This window comes from Elephas maximus, chromosome 19, assembly GCF_024166365.1.
Source record: "Elephas maximus indicus isolate mEleMax1 chromosome 19, mEleMax1 primary haplotype, whole genome shotgun sequence".
Taxonomy (NCBI): domain Eukaryota; kingdom Metazoa; phylum Chordata; class Mammalia; order Proboscidea; family Elephantidae; genus Elephas; species Elephas maximus.
In genome coordinates, this window is record NC_064837.1 from 18997553 (window position 1) to 19018479 (window position 20927).

Genomic DNA, 20927 nt, shown 5'->3' on the forward strand with positions numbered 1-20927 from the left:
TTGTTTTGTTTCATTGTTGAATGAATGATTCCAGTCACTCAGCTGAACTCTCCTGAGCTCAAGGACCCAACTTCACACTCCACAGGAATGACATACAAGTACCTCAGACTCACCATGTTCAAGAGCAAAGTTATTATCTTCCCCTGCAGACAGGATTTCCTTCCCACATTCCCCGGTGGGTGATCCACAAGATTACAAATCCCCCAAGCAGGAAACCCCAGCTTCTATGGGATCCCTCCTTTCCCACTCCTCACATGGAGCAGACACCTGTCTGAGGTTTCCACACCCACGTGGCCCTAACCAGGCCCCTCCTCTCCAGCCCCAGCCACCTCTAAGGTTCAGGCCCCCAACTCTCCGCAGGAGCACAGCAGCATCAACTCCCTAATCCATCCCTCAGGACTTCCAAAGCTACCTTCCCAAATCACCAAGGAGAAAGCCCACCCCATCTCACTCTTCCGGGGCACCCCTCACCTCCTCAGCACCACATCCAAGACCCTTCCTAAGCAGACACCCCACACTTGCCACATCCCTCCATCCATTTCTGGAGCCCGATTCAGCTTCTCAAACAGCCCCATACACTTTCCTATCCCTTGCCATTCACTCAGAAACCCTGGTGGCGTAGTGGTTAAGAGTTCGGCTGCTAACCATAAAGGTCAGCAGTTTGAATCCACGAGGCACTCCTTGGAAGCCCTATGGAGCAATTCCTACTCTGTCTATAGGGTCGTTAAGAGTCAGAATTGACTTGATGGCAACAGGTGTGCCACTCCCTCAATCTGAAATGCCCCCACAAGTCTATCCTCCTTGGGGTTCTGCTTCAACCTTCATATGCCACCTCCTTCATGAAGTCTCCCCCGATTTCACTAGGAAGAGTGCACACTGCCTCCTGCTTGGCGGCTGGCTGTTAAATACGTTTCCCTCATGGACCGTGAGTTCCTCAGGCGTGAGTTCCTCATGGACCGTGAGTTCCTCAGACTAGAGTAGGCTCTAGTCACACTTAACCACTCTCTGTCTTTAATTAAACAGGGCAGTCATGGGCACTAACTGTGCCAAGGACCAGATGATAAGAGGGAGAGACTCTCACCAGCCTCGCTTTCTGGATGGGGAAAAGAGACTCAGAGAGGTGAAGGGGTTTGCCTAAGAGAACCTCACTAGTGAGTGGCAGAGCCAGGGTCCACCAAGGGATCCCCAGCACCTAAAACAGCGCCTGGCACAGGGTAGAGGCTCAATGAATATTCATTAGCTAAATGACCAGCTTCACTTCTCCTGCATCTGACCTTGGTGTGTTCACACCTCAGAGAAGGGTATGAACATCATATGTTCTCGCCTTCTCTCTTCTGATTCCGACCCAGTTACACCAGCAAAGTTTCTCCTCCTCTCTTCCTCTCCCTCCTCCTGTCCAAAATGACCCTGTGGTGACAGATGAAAGAAATGCTCGTGATGAGCCTATGTGTAAAGGGGAATTGTAAGTTTTTAGGTGAAATTAGACACTGGGCAGAGGCATCGCTCAAAGATTCCAGGTGTTTCCTTCAGAAACACCACAGGTTTTGCCACGTGCCTTTTCTTCCTCTTCTCTGGTCAAGCCTCCTTACTTTTGTTCAGTCCACAGAATTCACGACAAGTAAATAATCTCTTTTAACACACTCCACTGGTAACTGAAAGGTTGGAGGGTCAAGTCCCCCCAAAGGTGCCTTGGAAGAAAAGCCTGGCAATCTACTTCCAAAAATCAGCCAACGAAAACCCTATGGGCACAACTCAAAGAATTTAATCAATGTCGCTGAATTGTACATTCAGAAACTGTTGAATTGGTGTATGTTTTGCTATTTATATTCTCAACAGCAACAACAAAATAAATAAAATTTAAAAAAAGAAAATAAAACCCTATGGATCACAATGGCCCAATCTGCAACCAATTACAGGACCAGGCAGCATTTTGTTTTGTTGTGCGTGGGGTCACCATGAGTAGGAGGCTGATTCGATGGGAACTAACAACAACAAACTGTCTCTTACCCAATGCTGTTTCCCATTCTATTTAATCAGTAATTGCCCCAGTATTGTTTTGTACTCTTTGTCACATGGTCTTTGGTTACATGACCCCTCAGGAACATGACCGCATGTTTGACCTTGATTTGATGGACATGTGAGCTGTAAGTCCTGGACAGCTAGTCCAGAGAGAAATGTGAGGCTCACAGCTCCTGGAGGGGACGCAGACAGCCCATGCTCGTTCTGTGGGCCTCGAGGCGCCTCCCCAGGAAACACACGGTAGATACTCAACACTTGTGGTTGACTAAGAACAGATTGAGAGACACCAAGAAAAAATCACGGCAAAAATGATTTTTTTACTTAACTAAATCCTAATTAAGTTTTCCTTTCTGACACAAACTCCTGAACCCACACCATCTGGAGGGCTGAGCAGGCAGGTGTTGCTGGGGTTCCCCTGACAAAGCCTGGGTCCCAGTTCCCTCCAAGGAACTTGGGCCTGGGGTGGAGGGCCAAAACCACATAACACACAGGGACATGTCCTCTCTGAACACAGCCCTCCCAGTCTCACATGACCCGGAAACAAACATGGGCTCAAGGGAAAGTGAGGTCCTTCCAACTCCCTGGCTGATAGGGCTTCAACAACCGCACCTGGAAGTCTTGGGTTCAAGTGTAAACAGAGAGAATGCCAGAAGTCAGATATCAGGAAGCCAGCCCCACCCCCACTCCATCTCCATAACCCCTAAATACTCTGGATCCAGGCACACCCCCATTTACAGCACTTTACATTTGACCAAGGGATTTTCCACCCATGTGTGCCTCACACCCCTGGGAGGCAGCAATCATCATCCCTTCATTGACTCCAACATTACTCCACGGGCCTCTCGGGCCAGCACCAGCATCAAGCTTCAGTGGGATCAGCGGCATCAATGTATGTCTCTGAGGGTGTAGAGCACAACCCGGCCTTCCACGCCTGCAATCATGTGTCTGCGTGTGATCACAATGGTCTGCGTGTGGGCCTGGGTCTGTGTGCCTAGGCGCAGAGTCAGGTACGAGGAAGACGACAACAGAATGGCAAAGCATTTGGAGTCAGACCCCCCCCCCAGCTTGAATCTCAGCTCCATCTCGTACCAGTGTGTGACAGGGGCAAGTTACTTAACCACCTGAGTCTTGCTTTCTTCCATTTTAGAATGAATAGAACTAGACCCACCTCACAGAACAGCTGTGAGTGTCGGATGAGATAACAGAGCAAGTGCTCAGGAATTGGCAGCTATTTTTGTTGCTGTTATAAGATAATAACATTGAAATAAGTCAATCACAAAAGGACGAATATTGTATGAGACCACTAAAGTAACAACAAAAGATTTATGCACAGGAAAAGAAGACAGTTACCAGAGACAGGAAGCGGAGGGAGGAAAAAATACCAATTAGAGAGAAGACATGAGTTAATACTGGTGAAGGGAAAGGTAATACATAATATGGGGGAAGTCACCACCACATGACCAAGAAAAGAGGGACACTGAGAGGAACGCAAGACTAAAGAGCAGCTACGGTAACTACTATGGCATACTATAGCATAGACAATCCTGCAGCAATAGTATTAAAAAACAACAATTTACAAATGGACAGACAAGTAGACAGATAGGCCAAGAAATGTACGAGGATGTATGGGAACATACCCACCGGCAAATATAGGTTTCGTGGTGGATATTTCTACATACACGACTGTACATGTGGCTCATATACAGTGCACAAGCGGTACAGCCAGGGAAACCTCTTAGATATAACCAACACCTCGCAGGGTGAAGTTCCTGGGCTAGAAGGCAAAGGACCATAGACTCAGGGGACATCTATGTCAATTGGCACAACGTAGTACACAAAGACAATGTTTTGCATCCTACTTTACTGAGTAGCATCTGGGATCTTAAAAGCTTGCGAGCGGCCATCTAAGATACAACTATTGGTCTCTTCCTGTCTGGAGCAAGGAAGAGTGAAGGAGACCAAAGTCTCAAAGTAGCAATTAGTCCAAAGGGCTAATGGACCACATGAACTACAGCCTACATGACCCCGAGACCAGAAGAACTAGATGGTGCCCAGCCACCACTACCAACTCCGCTGACTGGCATCACAACAGAGGGTCCTGGACAGAGCCAGAAAAAACGTAGAACAAAAAATCAAGTTCACAAAAAAGATCAGGCTTGCTGGTCTGACAGAGGCTAGAGGAACCTCCAAGACTATGGCCCTAGACACCCTTCTGACCTGGAACTGAAGCGGTTCCCAGAGACCACCTCCCAGTCAAACAACAGGCAATCACATAAGATAAACAACAGCTGAAAGGAAACTACTCCTTAGGACAATCAATTATATGAGATCAAAAGGGCATTATCTGCCCAAAAGCAAAGATAAGAAGGCAGAAATGGGTAGAAAATCAGGAGGAAAAAAAATAGGGAACCCAGGGCAGAAATGGGTAGAGTGCTGACGTATCGTGGGGAACAAAGCTAAGGTCGTGAAACACTTTATGTACAAACTATTGAATGGGATGCTAACTTGCTCTATAAAATTTCACCTAAAGCACAATAAAAATAATAGCTTTTGGCTGTTATAATAATATTTTTAATGCCATTGGCCTTGTTTGTGCCTTTTTTGGGACCGTGTGTTTCTGAGAGTGGATGTGGCTGTGTGTGTGTGACCCCAAGGGACAGTATGTGTGGTTTTATCTGAATGCATGTACCTGTGTGTGTATATGTGAGTGTGGATGCAGGAGAAGCCAGGCCCCACAACTTCTTACACTTGAACTGGATGTTGACCACAGGACTAGGAACTTACTGAGGTGGCAGTTCTCTGCTGCCCCGAAGCCTAACAAGGCAGAAGCTGTCTCTGAGCGTCCAACAGCCAAAGAGAACAGCTGTGGCCGCCTCCATGGCACCACCTAGTGGCACGTGATTTGTGCCGCTCAGATCCCTCCTGGCCTGGGGGTCCCGGAGCATCTCTGCAACACGGGACAAGTCACAGACTGGGTAGAATTTCCAGGCTTGTCTGACCCTCGGAAATCCTCCAGAGTCTGGCCTTCAATCTAGACAAGAACCATCCAACAGAACTTTCTGCAATGATGGAAACGTTCTGTATCTGCACTGTCCAATATGGTAGCCACTGGCAACATGTGACTATTGAGCACCTGAAATGTGGCTAGTGCGATTGAAAAATGGAATTTTTAATTATAATTAATTTAAATTGCCATACATGGCTAGTGGCTGCTGTCCTGGACAGAGCAGATCTGGAGGACTGAGCCCTGGGACCAGCCAGGGAAGATTATCCAATAATCAAAGTAAGCACGGTGCTTACCTTGCTTACCTGATCATCAGTAATGAACAATTTCACATTTTTTCACTATATCAAAAATCCTGCTTCCAGATATGGCTGGCACCTGTCCATCTCCCAACCCCACAGCACCTTGCTACAGACTCAGAGCCTCTTTTTCAAATTTACAGTCCCTGTAACAGATTAGTGGTTAAGAGCTACGGCTGCTAACCAAAGGGTCGGCAGTTCAAATCCGCCAGGCACTCCTTGGAAACTCTGTGGGGCAGTTCTACTCTGTCCTATAGGGTCGCTATGGGTCGGAATCGACTCGACGGCACTAGGTTTGGTTTTTTTTGTTTTTTGGTAATAGATTAGTGAGAAAGCACAAGTAAACCCATGCTTAACTTGCTTACTGGGTAAGCTACCCCTGGAGACCAACTGTGCCTCAAGTAGAGCTTTGAACCTGTTTCTGACAAGTTTCCAGGCGATGCTAATGCTGCTGGTTAGGGTCCAGTTCTAAGAACCACCAGTAAAGTAGTGGTTCTCAAATTTTATTATACATAAGAATCACCAGGGGGTCTTATAAAAATGTAAATTCTGGTTCAGTATATATGGGGTGGAAATGCAAATTCTCAGCAGGGGTTTGAAAGGGAACGAACCGGTTCAAAGCCCTGGCCTCAAGCCAGACAGACCCCCTTGACCTCCCAGTTATAGGAACCAATTCAACCCTTTCTTCTTGGGCTCATTTGAAATGGGTTCTGGCCACGAATCAGATGGTGACTAACTGACCGATAGGCATATAAATACAATACACAAAGAGAAGGCAGTAGGAAGCAACGGACACTTGCTACTGAGTGACAAGAGGGACCAGGGCACTAATGTTACTATTGGGTACCGGGAAGTGTGCCATTTTTCTGGGATGTCATACACCCCAATATTGACTTTGGGAGTGGCTTCAGTTATGAGTTAGCAGAGTGTCCAGGGGCTATAGTCTCAGGGATTCCTCCAATCTCTGTCAGACCAGTAAATAAGGTCTTTTTCTGTGAATTTGAATTTTGTTCTACATTTTTCTCCTGCTCTGCCCAGAACTCTCTATTGGGATTCCCGTCAGAGTGGTGGTAGCCAGGCACCATCTAGTTCTTCCAGGATCAGGCTTGTGGAGGCTGTGGTTCATGTGGTCCATTAGTCCTTTGGACTAATATTTTCCTTACAGTTAGCAGGTTAGCACTTAACCACTGTGCCACCAGGGCTCCTTCAGACATACTTATAAAGTTTTATATACCAGGATATTTTTGCAGCATCATTTGTTAAGAGTTAAAAACTGAAAACAACCTTTATGCCTAAAAAATAAAGCAATACTTAAATAAACTAGGGAATATCACAGTGACAGGATAGCGTGCAACATTTTAAACCATGTTTTTAAAGAATACTTAATGTGGAAAAAATTGCTACATAAATTTTAAGGTTTAAAAAGGAAGCTAAAAAAAAAAGACTGTAATGAAATATCAAAACATTAGTTATCTCTGGGTGGTGAGCTGTGTATTCTTTCAGTTTTTCATCTTTATATTTGTACTTTCCAAGTCTTCTACAGTGAGCATGTACTATTTTTATAAGCAGGAAGAAATGCTATCTTTAAAAGGGGAAAAAGGCCTGTGCCAACATGGGGAAATGCTTGTGATACAATATAGAAACAAGGGTCACACAAGCGCATCCACCCCAGCCTGCAGATAGGGACTCGAACCAGACACAGACATTTTGCTCAGATGGTTGGGCCATGGGGGTTTTCGTTCTTTTATTCAGAGTTACATTAAAGTTCGTATTTAAAACAAGAATAAAATGGAACATGCTCTTGTCAATCAAATCGACATACAAATGAAAAATCAGTGAGGAGAGGAAGTGTGGTAGAAATCTGAGAGAGTTCTCATACACCGTGGTTGGAATATGAACTGGTAAAACCACTCTTGAGGGCAAACTTGGAACATGTAGTAAGTAAAGCTACAACGCAACAGGTCCCTCCTCTGGTGACCTTTCACACAAGTGCACAGAGGGTCAAATGAGGGGATGGTCACTGCAACATGGTTTGCAAAGCCAGAAAATGGAAACAACCTACGTTTCCGTCAGTAAACCAGTGGCTTCTCACTCATGGCGACCCCATGTGTGTCAGAGCAGAACTGGGCTCCATAAGGTTTTTGGTGGTGATTTTTTAGAAGGAGATCATCACTACTTTCTCCCAAGGTGCCTCTGGGTGGACCTGAACCCCCAACCTTTCTGTTAGAAGCCTAGTGTGTTAACCATTTGTACCACCCAGGGACTCCATCAGTAGGGGATACAAAATGTGATATACTTGTACAGATAAATACCATATGGCAGTTGAAAGGAAGGATCTATGTCTGACAACATGAATAGACCCCAAAAGCCATGTAAACCCATAAAAAACCAAACCCACTGCCTTCAAGTTGATTCTGACTCATAGCGACCCTATAGGACAGAGTAGAACTGCCCCATAGGGTTTCCAAGGAGCAGCTAGTGGATTCAAACTGCCGACCTTTTGGTTAGCAGCCTAGCTCTTAACCGCTGCGTCACCAGGGCTCCAAAGGCCATGTAGAGGGGCAGATGTAGAGCACAATAACGGCAACAACACATCCAGCGTACATCAAGTCTCGGCAGTGTCCGAAGCATTTGACAAAGATAAGTTTACTTGATGTCGTGTGCCATCGAGGCAATTCCGACTCACAGCGACCCTATAAGACAGAACTGAACTGCTACATAGGGTTTCCTAGGCTATAATCTTTATGGGAGCAATCTCCAGGTCTTTTTCCCCCACAGAGCTGCTGGGTGGGTTCAAACCACCAACCTGTTGGCTAGCAGCTGAGCACTTAACCATTGTACCACCACGGCTCCTTATAAGCCTACTTAATCCCCTCGCCCCCCCCCCAAAAAACTCTACACCTACAAGTAGTTTTTAGGTTTTACTATTACTCCCATCTTACAGATGAGGAAACTGAGGCGCAGATAGACTAAGTCACTAGAGGTCTCACAGCTGATAAGTGGCAGAGCCAAGATATAAACCCAGGCAATCTGGCACCAGAATCTGTATTCTTGACCATTACACCACATGGTACTTACGTACATTCAAAAGGGCTATATGTTGTTTCTAGAGACCTTTCTGTGGATGTGAAAGTATTAAAAACGTGGACTGAAATAGGAAACAAGTGTTGGCAAGGATGTGAAGAAACTGAACCCCCATGCATGCTGGGAGGAATGTAAAATGGTACAGCCACTATCAACAACAGTTTGGTGGTTCTTCAAAAAGTTAAACATAAAACTGCCATGTGATCCAGCAATTCCTCTCCTAGCTATATACCCAAAAGACTTGAAAGCGGGAACTCAGATACTTGTACACCTATGTTCACTGCAACATTATTCACAAGAGCCAAAAGATGGAAACAACTCAAGTGTCCATCAACAAATGAAAGGCTAAGCAAAATGTGGTACATACATACAATGGACTACTCAGCGGTAAAGAGAAATGAAGTCCTAATACATGCTACAACGTGGATGAACCTTGAAAACATTACACTGAGTGAAATAAGCCAGACACAAAAGGACAAATATTATATGATTCCACTTACACGAAACATCTAGAACAGGCAAATGCAGACAGACAGGAAGTAGATCAGAGGTTAACCAAGGGCTAGGAGGAGGGGAGAATGCGGAGTCATTGCTTAATGGGTACAGAGTTTCTGTTTGGGATGATGAAAAATTTTTAGCCCGGCTACCCCCCCAAAATTTTTTTTTTTTTTTTACCACCACTGACTGCTCTGACAGGGATCACAATAGAGGGTCCTGGACAGAGCTGGAGAAAAGTGTAGAACAAAATTTTAACTCACAAAAAAAAGACCAGACTTACTGGCCTGACAGAGACTAGAGAAACCCTGAGAGTATGGCCCCCCGGCACCCTTTTAGCTCAGTAATGAAGTCACTCCCGAGGTTCACCCTTCAGCCAAAGATTAGACAGGCCCATAAAATAAAATGAGACTAAAGGGGCACACCGACCCAGGGGCAAGGACTCGAAGGCAGGATGGGACAGGAAAGCTGGTAAGAGGGAATCCAAAGATGAGAAGGGGGAGTGTTGATGTGTTGTGGGGTTGTTAAATAATGCCATAAAAAAATATGTGTACTAGGTCTCACCCCTTTGCGAGAAAGGAAGAGTGAGAAAAACTAAAGACACAGGGGAAAGGTTAGTCCAAAGGACTAATGGAACACATCTACCACAGCCTCCACCAGATTGAGTCCAGTACAACTAGATGGTACCCGGCTACCACCACTGACTGCTCTGACAGGGATCACAATAGAGGGTCCTGGACAGAGGTGGAGAAAAATACAGAGCAAAATTCTAACTTGAAAAGAAAGACCAGACTTGCTGTCCTGACAGAGAATGGAGAAACCTTGAGAGTGTGGCCCCCGGACACCCTTTCAGCTCAGTAATGAGGTCACTCCTGAGGTTCACCCTTTAGCCAAAGATTGAACAGGCCGGTGGAACAAAACAAGACAAAAGGGGTACACCAGCCCTGGGGCAGGGACTGGAAGGCAGGAGGGAACAGGAAAGCTGGTAATAGGAAACCCAGGGTTGAGAAGGAGAGTGACGACATGTGAGTTTGTTAACCAACGTCATAGAACAATATGTGTACTGTTTGATAAGAATCTAGTTTGTTCTGTAAACCTTCATATAAAGTATAATAAAAAAATAAATAAAATACAATTAAAAAAAGAAAAAAGAAAAAAATATGTGTACTAACTATTTAATGAGATACCAGTTTGTACCCGTAAACCTTCATCTAAAGCACAATTTAAAAAAAAGGTTTAAAAACAAATAATGGTGCTGGCTGCCCAACATTTTGAGTGTGATTAATGCCGCAGGGACATACACTTGAAAATGGGGTTAAAAAGGCAAATTTTATGTTGTGTACATTTTACCACAATAAATTTTTTTTTTTTTTTTTAAGTGGACTGAAAGAAAACACACCAAATTCCCGACAGTGGTTGCTTCCACGGATGGGGCGGACAGGAAATGGGGCCAGAAGGAGCGATTCCAGGGATGTAGGTTTATCTGTGATGTTTTATTTCTTTAATTAAGAAAGAAGCTTGATGAAAACGTAACAAAATAAAAAAGATAAAATAACTAAAAGTTTGTAAAGTTATTGTCTATAAAGAATAGAAATAGGAGACATGGGAAGGTTCAACAATGGACCGTCATTACAAGCCTAATAATACTATGTGACTTTTTAAGCTATGTTTATCTATTACTTAGACCAAAAAAAAATTAAATTGCAAGTAAAGTGCAAAAAATTAAAGCAATAAAAGAAACAAAAAAAAAGTATTAAATCCCCCCCAAAAAATGCAACAAGACGTTAACAACTGTCAATTCTGGGTCATGAGCACACAGGCTTGCCATGTCATTGTCCTCTGTGTGGCCGAGAATGTGGAACCAGGCCCAACGCAGGCAGGATGCCCCTCGCAGCTGGCTCAAGCCTTTTGTTTCCATCTCTTCCCTCCTCCTCCTATTTTTACTGCATTGTGGTTGCTATGGAAACAAGGGGCACCTTGGGTTCCCAGAGCTGAGCCCAGGTGCTGCTAACTCCAGGAATAATGTCAGGGTGTGAATAATAAAAAAAGCCCTGGTCATCTGGGGCTTGTATACGCCAGGTGCCCTACTGACCACAGTTATCTGAGTGTCCGCGTGCTCACGCGTGTGTCTGCAGCAATGCCACCATGTGCACCCATCTGTCTTCGGCAGGAGGCCTAGGGCTGGGTATACATCCCATTGGGGATGTTTGCATGTATGTGGGCACGTCACACGGCTACATTTGTGTCCATACAGCCCAGGACTATCGTTAATACTATCAGAAACACTAAGGCAAGTAACACCTATTCAGCACTAAACACGTACCTGGGTGGTACAAATGGTTGAAGCACTGGACAGCTAACCAAAACGTTGGTAGGTCAAGTCCACCCAGAGCCACCTTGGAAGAAAGGACCGGAGATCTACTTCAGAGAAATTAGCCACTGAAAACCCTCTGGCGTGCATTTCTACTCTGACACACATGGGGTCGCCGTGAGTCAGAATCGACTCAACAGCAACTCGTTTCTTTTAGCCATGTACCAGGTACTATGCTCCAGGCTTCACCTGGATTATTTCATTTAAACCTCACAGCAACCCTATGTAGGTACTATTATTATCCCCATTTACAGATTAAAAAAAAAAAAACTGACGCACAGGGAGGTTGTATAACTTGCCCAAGGTCACCCAGACTGCCTGGCTCCAAGGCACACGAGCCTAACCACTGAATCTGCATTTTGGGGAAGAGAGCTTTAAATGGCAAGTTCCCAGATAGCTGCAAGAACCAGCTGCATCACACACACCACCTCTGGCACTTGATAACACACAGGCTTCCTGGGCCCCACCCAGGCTTGGTCAAGCAGGGTCTCCAAGGGTGGGGCCCCGGAAGCTGTGCTTTAACAGGGTCCCCTAGATGAGTGGGCACTGCAGCCACAGAGGGCGACCAGTGGTCCAGCCAGGCTCAGCTGGTGCAAGGGTGTGACAGGGTGGGAACAGGGCCTGTCCGTTGGAGTCCTGTTCCTAGCCCAGAAACAGGCCTGGGAAAGTAGCCCAAAATTTCCCAATTCCAGAAAGTGCTAGTGGCAAGACAACCAAGAAAGGGGTGGTGGCTGCCTGTCGTCACACACACACCCAAGGAAGGCTCCAGAAGTCAGTTATGTGGCTTTGTGGCCTGCGGGGCACAGATTTCCGCCCACCCCACCCTCTCAGGATGAGCTGGGTGGGGAGGTGGAAACGCTGCGGTCACCTGCTGATTCACAGTTCAGCTGAGGCAGGGAGGGGTCAGCCACTTCACCTGGGCAACAAACAACCACGGAACCCAACCTCCGGTACCAGACTGAGCAAAGGAGAGGACCCCCCCTACCCCAGTCTCAGACCTCAGAGGAGATGGGCACAGACAGAAGCCACTGCACTACAGGGCAAAATAAAATGAAAACCCAAAGCCGTTGCCACTGAGTCGATTCCAACTCACAGCAACCCCACGTGTTACAGAGTAGAACTCCTCCATCAGGTTCTCTTGGCTGCTTCCAAAAAGCCACAGCCTTGAAAATCCTACAGAAAATAGTCCTACTCTGACGCACCATGATTCACCATGAGTTGAAATTGACTGGACTGCAACAAACAACAATCTTTAGGGAAGCAGTTAGCCAGGTCTTTCTTCTGCAGCACCACTGGGCGGGTTCGAACTGCCTACCATTAGGTTAGTATACGAATGCAAATCATTTGCACCATCCAGGGCAGGGGAAGCTAAATGGGACCCTAGTTGCTCCAGGAGCAAATGAGGGAGCACTTCATTCTGATGGCGGGTGGAGTGGACCACAGAGGAAGGAGCATCTAAGGTGGTCCTGGAAGGATGGTGGGATGTCAACAGGTGATACTGACGGGGGAGAGGTAAAGGCCCTTCCTGCAGGGAAAGCAGCATAAGCAAAGGCGTCTGAGCTGAAAAGCGTCAGTCAATGGCAGGTAACACCATCGGGAGCTAAGGGTTGTAAGGAAAAAAAAAAAAAAGCTGGACATTTACTGAGACACAGAGAGGTTAAATAACTTGCCCAAGGCCACCCATCTAGTAGGTGATGAAGTCAGGATTCAAGCACAGGCTGCCTGAGTCCAGGAACTAACCACTAAGATGGGGTTTGCCAGTCGGTATCCTTGTCTTCTCTGCCTATTTTAGAATGCTATAAAGGTGAACCTGGCTAGGCCTAGAGGAGTCCTTCTCAATGGGTGAGGAGGGGGATCATATACCCCTGCCCCAGGAAATTCGACAATGCCTAGAGACATTTTTGATTGTCACATCTGGGGGAATGGGTTGTTGACATCTAGCAGATTGAGGCTACAGACTCTGCTAAACATTCTACAAAGCCCAGGACAGCCCCCACAACAGAGAATTATGGAGCCCAAATTGCCAGTTGTGCTGAGATTGAGAAACCCTGGCCCAGGGTGGCTCACACCCACCTGGAGCCCATTTTAACACCCAGCCCAACCTGAACTATTGACAATAATCTCCCTTGTTATCCTTTGGGGCCAACCAAAACCAAACAAGTTGCCACTGAGTCAACCCATGGCGAACCCATGTTGTTACAGAATAGAAATGAGCTTCATAGGGTTTACTTGGCTGTAATCTTTACAGAAGCAGATTGCCAGGCCGTTCTTCTGTGGCACCGGTGAGATCGAATTGCCAACCTTTAGGTTAGTAGTCAAGAGCAAATCATTTGAGCCACCTAGGGACCCTTCCCTAAGGATAGTGCTCCCCAAATTTTGCTGCACGTTGGAACAACCTGGGAATGTTTAAAAAGTACAAATGCCTGGCTCCCACGTTTGAACATTCTAATTGGTGTAGGGTGCAACATGGTTATCAAAAATTTTTAAGCCCCCCCAGGTGATTGTACTGTGCAGCAAAGTGTGGGAACCACTGCCTTGGGGAGGGAAGGAGGAACCTCAAATTATCTACTGTGGATCTAAAGACAGTTTAATGGATGTTAACGCCAGACAGAGCAGTCACTTTAGAGAAAACACAACCAACCGCCTGGCCAGCACCCCCCTAGCCAGGGTGTGGGGGCCCATGGCTAGCCATGGTTCTGGGGAGGTGCCTGCGTGGGCTCAGCATTAATGAGGTCCGCCGTCAGCACTGAGGACGGGCCCCTTCGGAGCAGGGATGCAGGACTGGAGCCGGCTTCACAGATAATGAATTAGTCAGAGCTGGTGGGGCACGGAGGAGGAGGTTAATTAGGGGCCTTTGTCACCGTCTGGGCAGGAGATAATGGGCTTGAACCAGGAGGTGGAGGAGCAGGGAGGAGGGCGGGAGAGGACCAAACCTGTGACTAAGAGGCTTCTCAACCCGGATGACAGAGAAAGAGCTGGATTTGGAAGGAAGAAAGGTTAATTGCGAGTGAGTCCACTGTGGGGACAGAGCTGGAAATGACCAGGCAGCAGCTGATGGTGGGGGGTGAGACCTCCCAGAAGGGGGACCTGGGGAAAGGGGTTTGGGAATCAGCCCCGGGGAGCTGATACCTCGGAGGGAGCACCCGCCCAGAGCAGAAGTGGCGCACAGGGGCTCCATGGGCTGAACTTAGACTGCAGGGTAGTTTTTTGTTTTTTAGGCTCTGTTCTTAAATTTTTTAGTTCATTGTAAGATTTTTGCCTAAAAATCCAGACTTCCAGCCTCTCTTGGAAAGCGAAGCTTGTGAAATGGGCCCAGCATTCCTGCACAGTGCCAAGGGCTGGAGCTGACCAGGGGCTGCCAGCCCTTCTAGGCAGGGTGTGAACCTGCCAGCACCCCCAGACCCTGTTCCCCAGGGTCGCACCTGGGTATGTCTTCAGAAAGAAGAGAGGAGGTCTTTTGTGGTTACGAGAAGGGGAGGAAGGGAGAGTAGGAAAGGGGCATTCACTAATTAGATAGCAGATAAGAACTACTTTAGGTGACGGGAAAGACAGCACACAATACAGGGAGGTCAGCACAATTGGACTAAACCAAAAGCAAAGAAGTTTCCTGAATAAACTGAATGCTTCCAAGGCCAGCGTAGCAGGGGCAGGGGTCTGCAGACCATGGTTTCAGGGGACATTTAAGTCAATTGGCATAAAAAAATCTATTAAGAAAACACTCTGCATCCCACTTTGAAGAGTGGCATCTGGGGTCTTAAACGCTACCAAGCAGCCATCTAAGATGCATCAATTGGTCACAACCCACCTGGAGCAAAGGAGAATGAAGAACACCACGGACACAAGGCAATTACAAGCCCAAGAGACAGAAAGGGCCACATGAACCAGCAACTACATCATCCTGAGACCACAAGAACTAGATGGTGCCTGGCTACAACCGATGACTGCCCTGACAGGGAACACAACAGAGAATCCCTGAGGGAGCAGGAGAGCAGTGGGATGCAGACCCCAAATTCTCATAAAAAGACCAGACTTAATGGTCTGACTGAGACTGGAAGGACCCCAGTGGTCATGGCCCCAGACCTTCTGTTGGCCCAGGACAGGAACTATTCCCAAAGCCAACTCTTCAGACAGAGATTGGACTGGACAATGGGTTGGAGAGGGATGCTGGTGAGGAGTGAGCTTCTTGGATCAGGTGGACACTTGAGACTATGTTGGCATCTCCTGCCTGGAGGGAAGATGAGAGGGTTGAGGGGGTTAGAAGCTGGCAAAATGGACACGAAAAGAGAGAGTGGAGGAAGAGGGCGGGCTGTCTCATTAGGAGGAGAGTAATTGGGAGTGTGTAGGAAGGTGTATATGGGTTTTTGTGTGAGAGATTGACTGGATTTATAAACTTTCACTTAAAGCACAATAAAAATTATTTAAAAAAAAAAAAGAAGAAGAGAGGAGGTGTTAGGTCAGAAAGTAGTAAAGATGGAGGAGATGATGGAGAAGCAAGACGAGAGACCTAGAACAGGCCTCTCCACACCCTGATCCTGCACCCACCATCTTGTTGCCATGCTAGATCAAGTAAGAAACGTCCCCTTTTGGGACCTCAGTTTACTCACCTGAAAAATAAGGAGGTTGAAAGCCATGACCTCTGGGATCCATCACCATGGTCATGGAGCTCCCGCAGGCTGCCAGGCCAGTCCCTCCGGCCCAGCTTTGAGATGGAACTCTTCCAATGAAGACCAGCCCACACAGTGAGGAATCCCCAAAACAGGCAAAGGGGTTGGGATGATCAACCAGGGGAAAAGAAGACTCAGGGCACAAGAGCCACCTCCAACGTCCAAAGGGCTCTCAGGAGAAAAGGGGAATAGCCTTGTTTAGGGGGAGGGATGGGGAAGGGTGCCAGGAGATAGGGCTGGACCACGCAATGGCTATTACAGAGATTCCAGGTGAAACAGAAGGTCAGCATCGAACAACCAGAGCTGTATTTCAATAGAATAGGCATCCTTAGCAGACAATGGGCTCCCCATCACTAGCAGTGACCAAGCTCAAGCTAAGTGACCAGTTTTAGAGGCACAGGGAGTTCACGCAGTGGCTAATTCAACTTCTTGACATCAAGCCCTAAGATTCAAGGACTCCAGAGAGCTGGGGGTCTCTCCTGAAGGCTCCCCTCTCCTTACGCAAGCTCTGGACTCTGCCTCCCAGAGAGGAAAAGCTTAGAAGGTCAGGAGAAAGTACAGAACATTCACTTCTTTGTTCCCCTTTCCCTTCCTTGGAAGCCTAGAGCCAAAGCCAGACCAACAACCCCTGCCGCATCATCCCCAACATAGCCTCACCCAGGCCTCCCACAGACGCAGAGGGAGCGCATAGGTAGGGGGGCTCCTGGAACAGGCCCGAGGGGCTCTTGACATCCTCCTGACACTCCCAACCCCTACCCGCTGCTACCAGCTCCGGAGAAGCCAACAGGAGAAGAAAGCACCTGCCTACTCCCAGACACCAACACCAGCCTCTGTGGCCTGAGTGCTGCCTGACCCCCTGTCTGTCCATCAGGACACATCCAGGGGTCCACACTACGTGGACAAGAAGCACAGGTCAGTACAATCTGGGCAGCCAAGAACCTTTGCCCCAAAGCCCAGCGGGAGCAATTCCTCCCCAGCTCCAGGTCCCTAGTGAGCCAGACAGTGTCCTCCAGCCTCCTCTTCCATGGGACATGAGCCTTTCCATCCAGGCCAAGCGAGCTCCTGGTCTTGGGGAGACCTGTGAGGAAGGCCAAGTGCATGGCCAGAGACCTCGGGTCCATAAGGAATCCTCAGGGAGTCAGCTGGGGTGGGGGACGCCCCCAGGGATGGCTGGGGCTGGGTTGGTGGGCTACAGGCTACCCATCTGCCTTCTCCTCTCCTGCATCCCGGCCCTTGTCCTCCACACTAACAGTTTCCCCATTCCCTGGGATCAGCCAGGACCACTCATCTCCACTGGTCACGTGGAAACACCCTCACAGGACTGCAGAAATAGCAAAGCCCCTCCTGCCACTGACCCACGCCCACCTCAGAGGAGCCCCATCTCCAGCACCTGCTGGCCAGGGCTGCCCACCTGGCTCCCTGCCTGCCCGTCAGCCACCAGATACCTACCAGGCCTGGGGAGTCAAGGCCACCAAGAAATCAGAGCAGGGACTCACCAGAGCTTCCTGGGCATGGCGGGAACTGGCCAGGTGAGGGCCAGGAACACTCGGGTCCCTGGAGTTTTCAGACCTGGTTGTCTGGCAAATGGCACCTCCCGGTGCATCCCCCGTGCCTGGCAATGAAATCAGGCCACAGCCCAACTGCCAGCTAAGCGACCGCCCGCCCTGCTTCTCCCTGTAGCCACTCACGCCTGCAAATCCAGATCCTAAAACAGACATGTTCGTGGTTACCATAGGAACCCGCTAAAGCAAAAAAAGGCACCATACAGACACGAACATGGGCCCTCAGAGCTCTCATCCACTGCACGAGTAAGTATATACACATGCCTACACACATACACACCTACACACGCACACACCCACCAACTCGGGGCCCATCCAGGAGAAATCACTGAGTCAGGGCCTGACACTCGGGACAGAAACAAGGACTCTCCCTCAGGCCCACCTGGTGGTGCCTGAAAAGGGATTCCCTGCGTGCCCAGGCCGGCCGGCCGTTAGTGACACCCAGGAGCAAATACCAGTATGCAAGGTATTCAGAGGCTTACAGTAAGCAAGGTAAGCATGGGCTTACTTGTGCTTACTTACCAGTCTGTAGTGCATAATTTCACACGGGTTTCACCACATTATGTGGTGAAAAACAGGTGAAATTGTGCACCGGAGATTAGTGAGTAAGCACAAGGAAGCGAATGCATACCTTGCTTATTGGGTAAGCCATTCCTGATGACATCAGCCGTGTCCGCTTGGACCTCACCTGCCAAAAGTACTACAGGAGCCGAGCAAGGTCGGGGCCCAAGCCCAGGACCACTGCCAGCTCTGCCTGCAGCCAGCTGTCATACCCCTCAAGCCACTGTTCCTCTCCTCTGTGTCCCTCTGCAGGGCAGTAAGTATCAGGGTGAAGATTTAAGCCAACCACACGGAAGGTAAGAGTGGAAAGAGGGAGGTGGATTCTATACGCAGAGTCTTTCCTCCACCCTTCCCCCAAACTGCCTGAACCACCCAGGGGCTTACTCGGAAACCTGAGAATTGCCACCTTGACCCCTCCTTCACCCTCACCCCCATATTCAAACCAGCTCCAAGCTGGCAAGTCCACTCCTCGGTAGCTCTCCAAGTCCTGTCCACTCTTCCCAACCCTACTGTCCTACCCAGCCTCCCAGTCAGCCGGCCAGTGTGGCTCCAGAGAGGTTCCTCAAACTCAAATCTGACCGCACTACGACTCTTGCTAAAGCCCTTGGATGGCTCCCCATCACCTAGAAAACCAAGCCACGGAGCCCTCCTAGGCATGGCCCAGCCTGTCCAGCACCCTCGCCCCTATTTTCTATCTGGTAATCATAACCGCTCAGGAGTTCCTAGCACACGGAGCTGTTTCATGCCTCACTGCCTTGGTACATGCTGTTGCTGCTGCCTGGAGTGTCTGCCCTTTTCTCCAGGCTGACCGTATTCATCCTCGGAGACTCAGCCCAGGAAGCCCTCCTCCATCCTCTCTGAGGGCATCTCTGTTAGCACTTGTCACATTCAATTGCCACGGTCTGTCTGTGCGTCCGTCTTACCGCGAGGCTGTAAGCTTTAAAGAGCACAGACTGGGTCTTTTTCGTCTTTGTTCTTCCACCAACCCCTGGGCCCAGGACTGGGCTTAGAATATAAGATGTCCAGTAAATGTCTGTCGAACTGATTCAGCCATTTACCCCCAAAACATCAAGGTCGTCCTGTCCTTGACAACCCCAGCAAACTCTCAGCAGATACCGTAGGTATGTAGGCGAGGAGCTGACTGAGATAGGTCAGCCCCAGATGGCTCTGGAACATCTTGAGGACTCTGGAAACCCACAGTAAACAAAGACATGGTGACCAAAGGTGGAGTAATGAATTGTGGTCATGGTCCTCAACCCAACTCAGTATCTAAATCATGCATGAAAAAGCCATCAAGGGCTGGACTGTAAAGAAATGGGTTTTCCAGAAGGTAAGCTAGAAATCTGGAGGTAGAGATTTGGTTCAGGGACATCTGAGCTCTGACTCTGCTTTCTTCCCCCAAGATGAGAATGTGGTCTTGCTAACACCAACAAAACCAGGAGAGGCAGATGTTTATAAAGGCAATCATCTAAATTTCAGATAATTCTTACAGACTAGGGATGGAAGTCCCATGTTTAAAAGGGCTGCGGCATAGTAAGAAATTGAGCTTTCTAAATCTGGCAAGCCCCCGTTCCACATGGACAAGGTCTCCAGCAGCTGCCACCAGGGACCCCAGGGGCCAAGGGAAGATACACTGTCTGCTCCTGCCCTCACTGGCCACCTCATTTCTAATTGGATTTTGAATCCTGGATTTAGAGTAAAGGCAGTTGTGTGTGGTGTCTTCTGGCCAAACCATAATACAGCTAAAGTGCTGCTCCCACCCAGGTGGTTGGAGACAACTCCCCCAGGCCCTCTCCCTCTTTCTCCTGTAGAAGTAAGAGGGCACCACCACCCCATGTCTCCTCGCGTGCCTCCTCCCTATTCAGAGCTGCCATTTCTTGGGACCATCCAATTTAAAAGCTGGATCACTTCTCCTATAAGGCAACGATTCTAGATTTCTCCATCATCAACAGGTATACCTGACATTGCGCCTCCAGCAGTGGAGGCAGGCTGCACTTTCAGTCGCTCAATGGCCAGTCTTTGTGTACAACGGTCGTCTCTGTGGCTGAACCCAGATCAGGGCCTACCAGCCCATACAGCACACACACCCTTCTTTCTTTAGCAAAGAGGCAGAGATCTCTGGGGAGGGAGGGCAGGAGGCAGTGAAAATGGGTGAAGGAAAGGACCTGAGGCTCCCAGCTCAGGCCCTCACCCTCTGAGTACTGCTCCAGGAACCTCCAGGAGCAAACCCTGACTCCCTGCACTCACCTCTCTGGGCAGATCCAGTCCATCTATGGCTCAACTACTGCAGATGGGGACCCTGACTCAAGCCAGCCCCCAGAACAGGCTGGTCCCTTCCTTTTTCTCTCCATCCCTCCACCTGCGCGTGATGGGCCATAATTGATTAATTCAGCAAATACAGACTGAGCACAAGTGAGCCCTAAAGGTTTCCAGTTCCTGGTTCAAGCCCTCTTAAGCTCTATCTCCACTCCATCCCCCTAGGTTCCCTAAGGCCTCCTGAGACCTTTTCCATAAATTTAATCTTTTGCTTAACCAGCTACACTGGCTTTCTGTTTCTTGCAACCCAAAGAACCTTAACCAAGTACAAACAGGAACACAGTCCTACACATTACCCCAAACCACCATCTCAATACCCCCTCCCCAGTGCCTGAGCTCCTAGGCTGCCTCTTGGATACCCAGAAACCCCACTAGGGCCCCATTCCCAAAAGAAGCCCATGCCCCCACCCTGTGACTAGTCCCCTTCCAGGTTATAAATGTCATCTTTACTAGTTCAAGCATAAAACAGGCCCTCAATAAATGCCGGTGAAATTGAACTAAATGTCCCATGAGAGCACCAAAAGAAACATTACAACTACCCTACACACCTTA

General features: G+C 48.4%; 1 protein-coding gene across 2 annotated transcripts in view; it reads right to left on the reverse strand.

Annotated features, from left to right (window-relative positions):
• RAP1GAP2 (RAP1 GTPase activating protein 2) overlaps positions 1-20927 on the reverse strand; it is a 233457-nt gene that overhangs the window by 205560 nt on the left and 6970 nt on the right. Inside the window, exon 1 of one of the 2 annotated variants that reach the window (XM_049861053.1) lies at positions 17433-17822. The exons of the other annotated variant lie outside the window; for it this stretch is intronic. Within the exon in view, the coding sequence (XP_049717010.1) occupies positions 17433-17539 (107 nt within the window). The 5' untranslated portion in view covers positions 17540-17822. Of the gene's footprint in view, positions 1-17432; positions 17823-20927 lie in introns of those variants that run through there. 2 annotated transcript variants of the gene reach the window in all.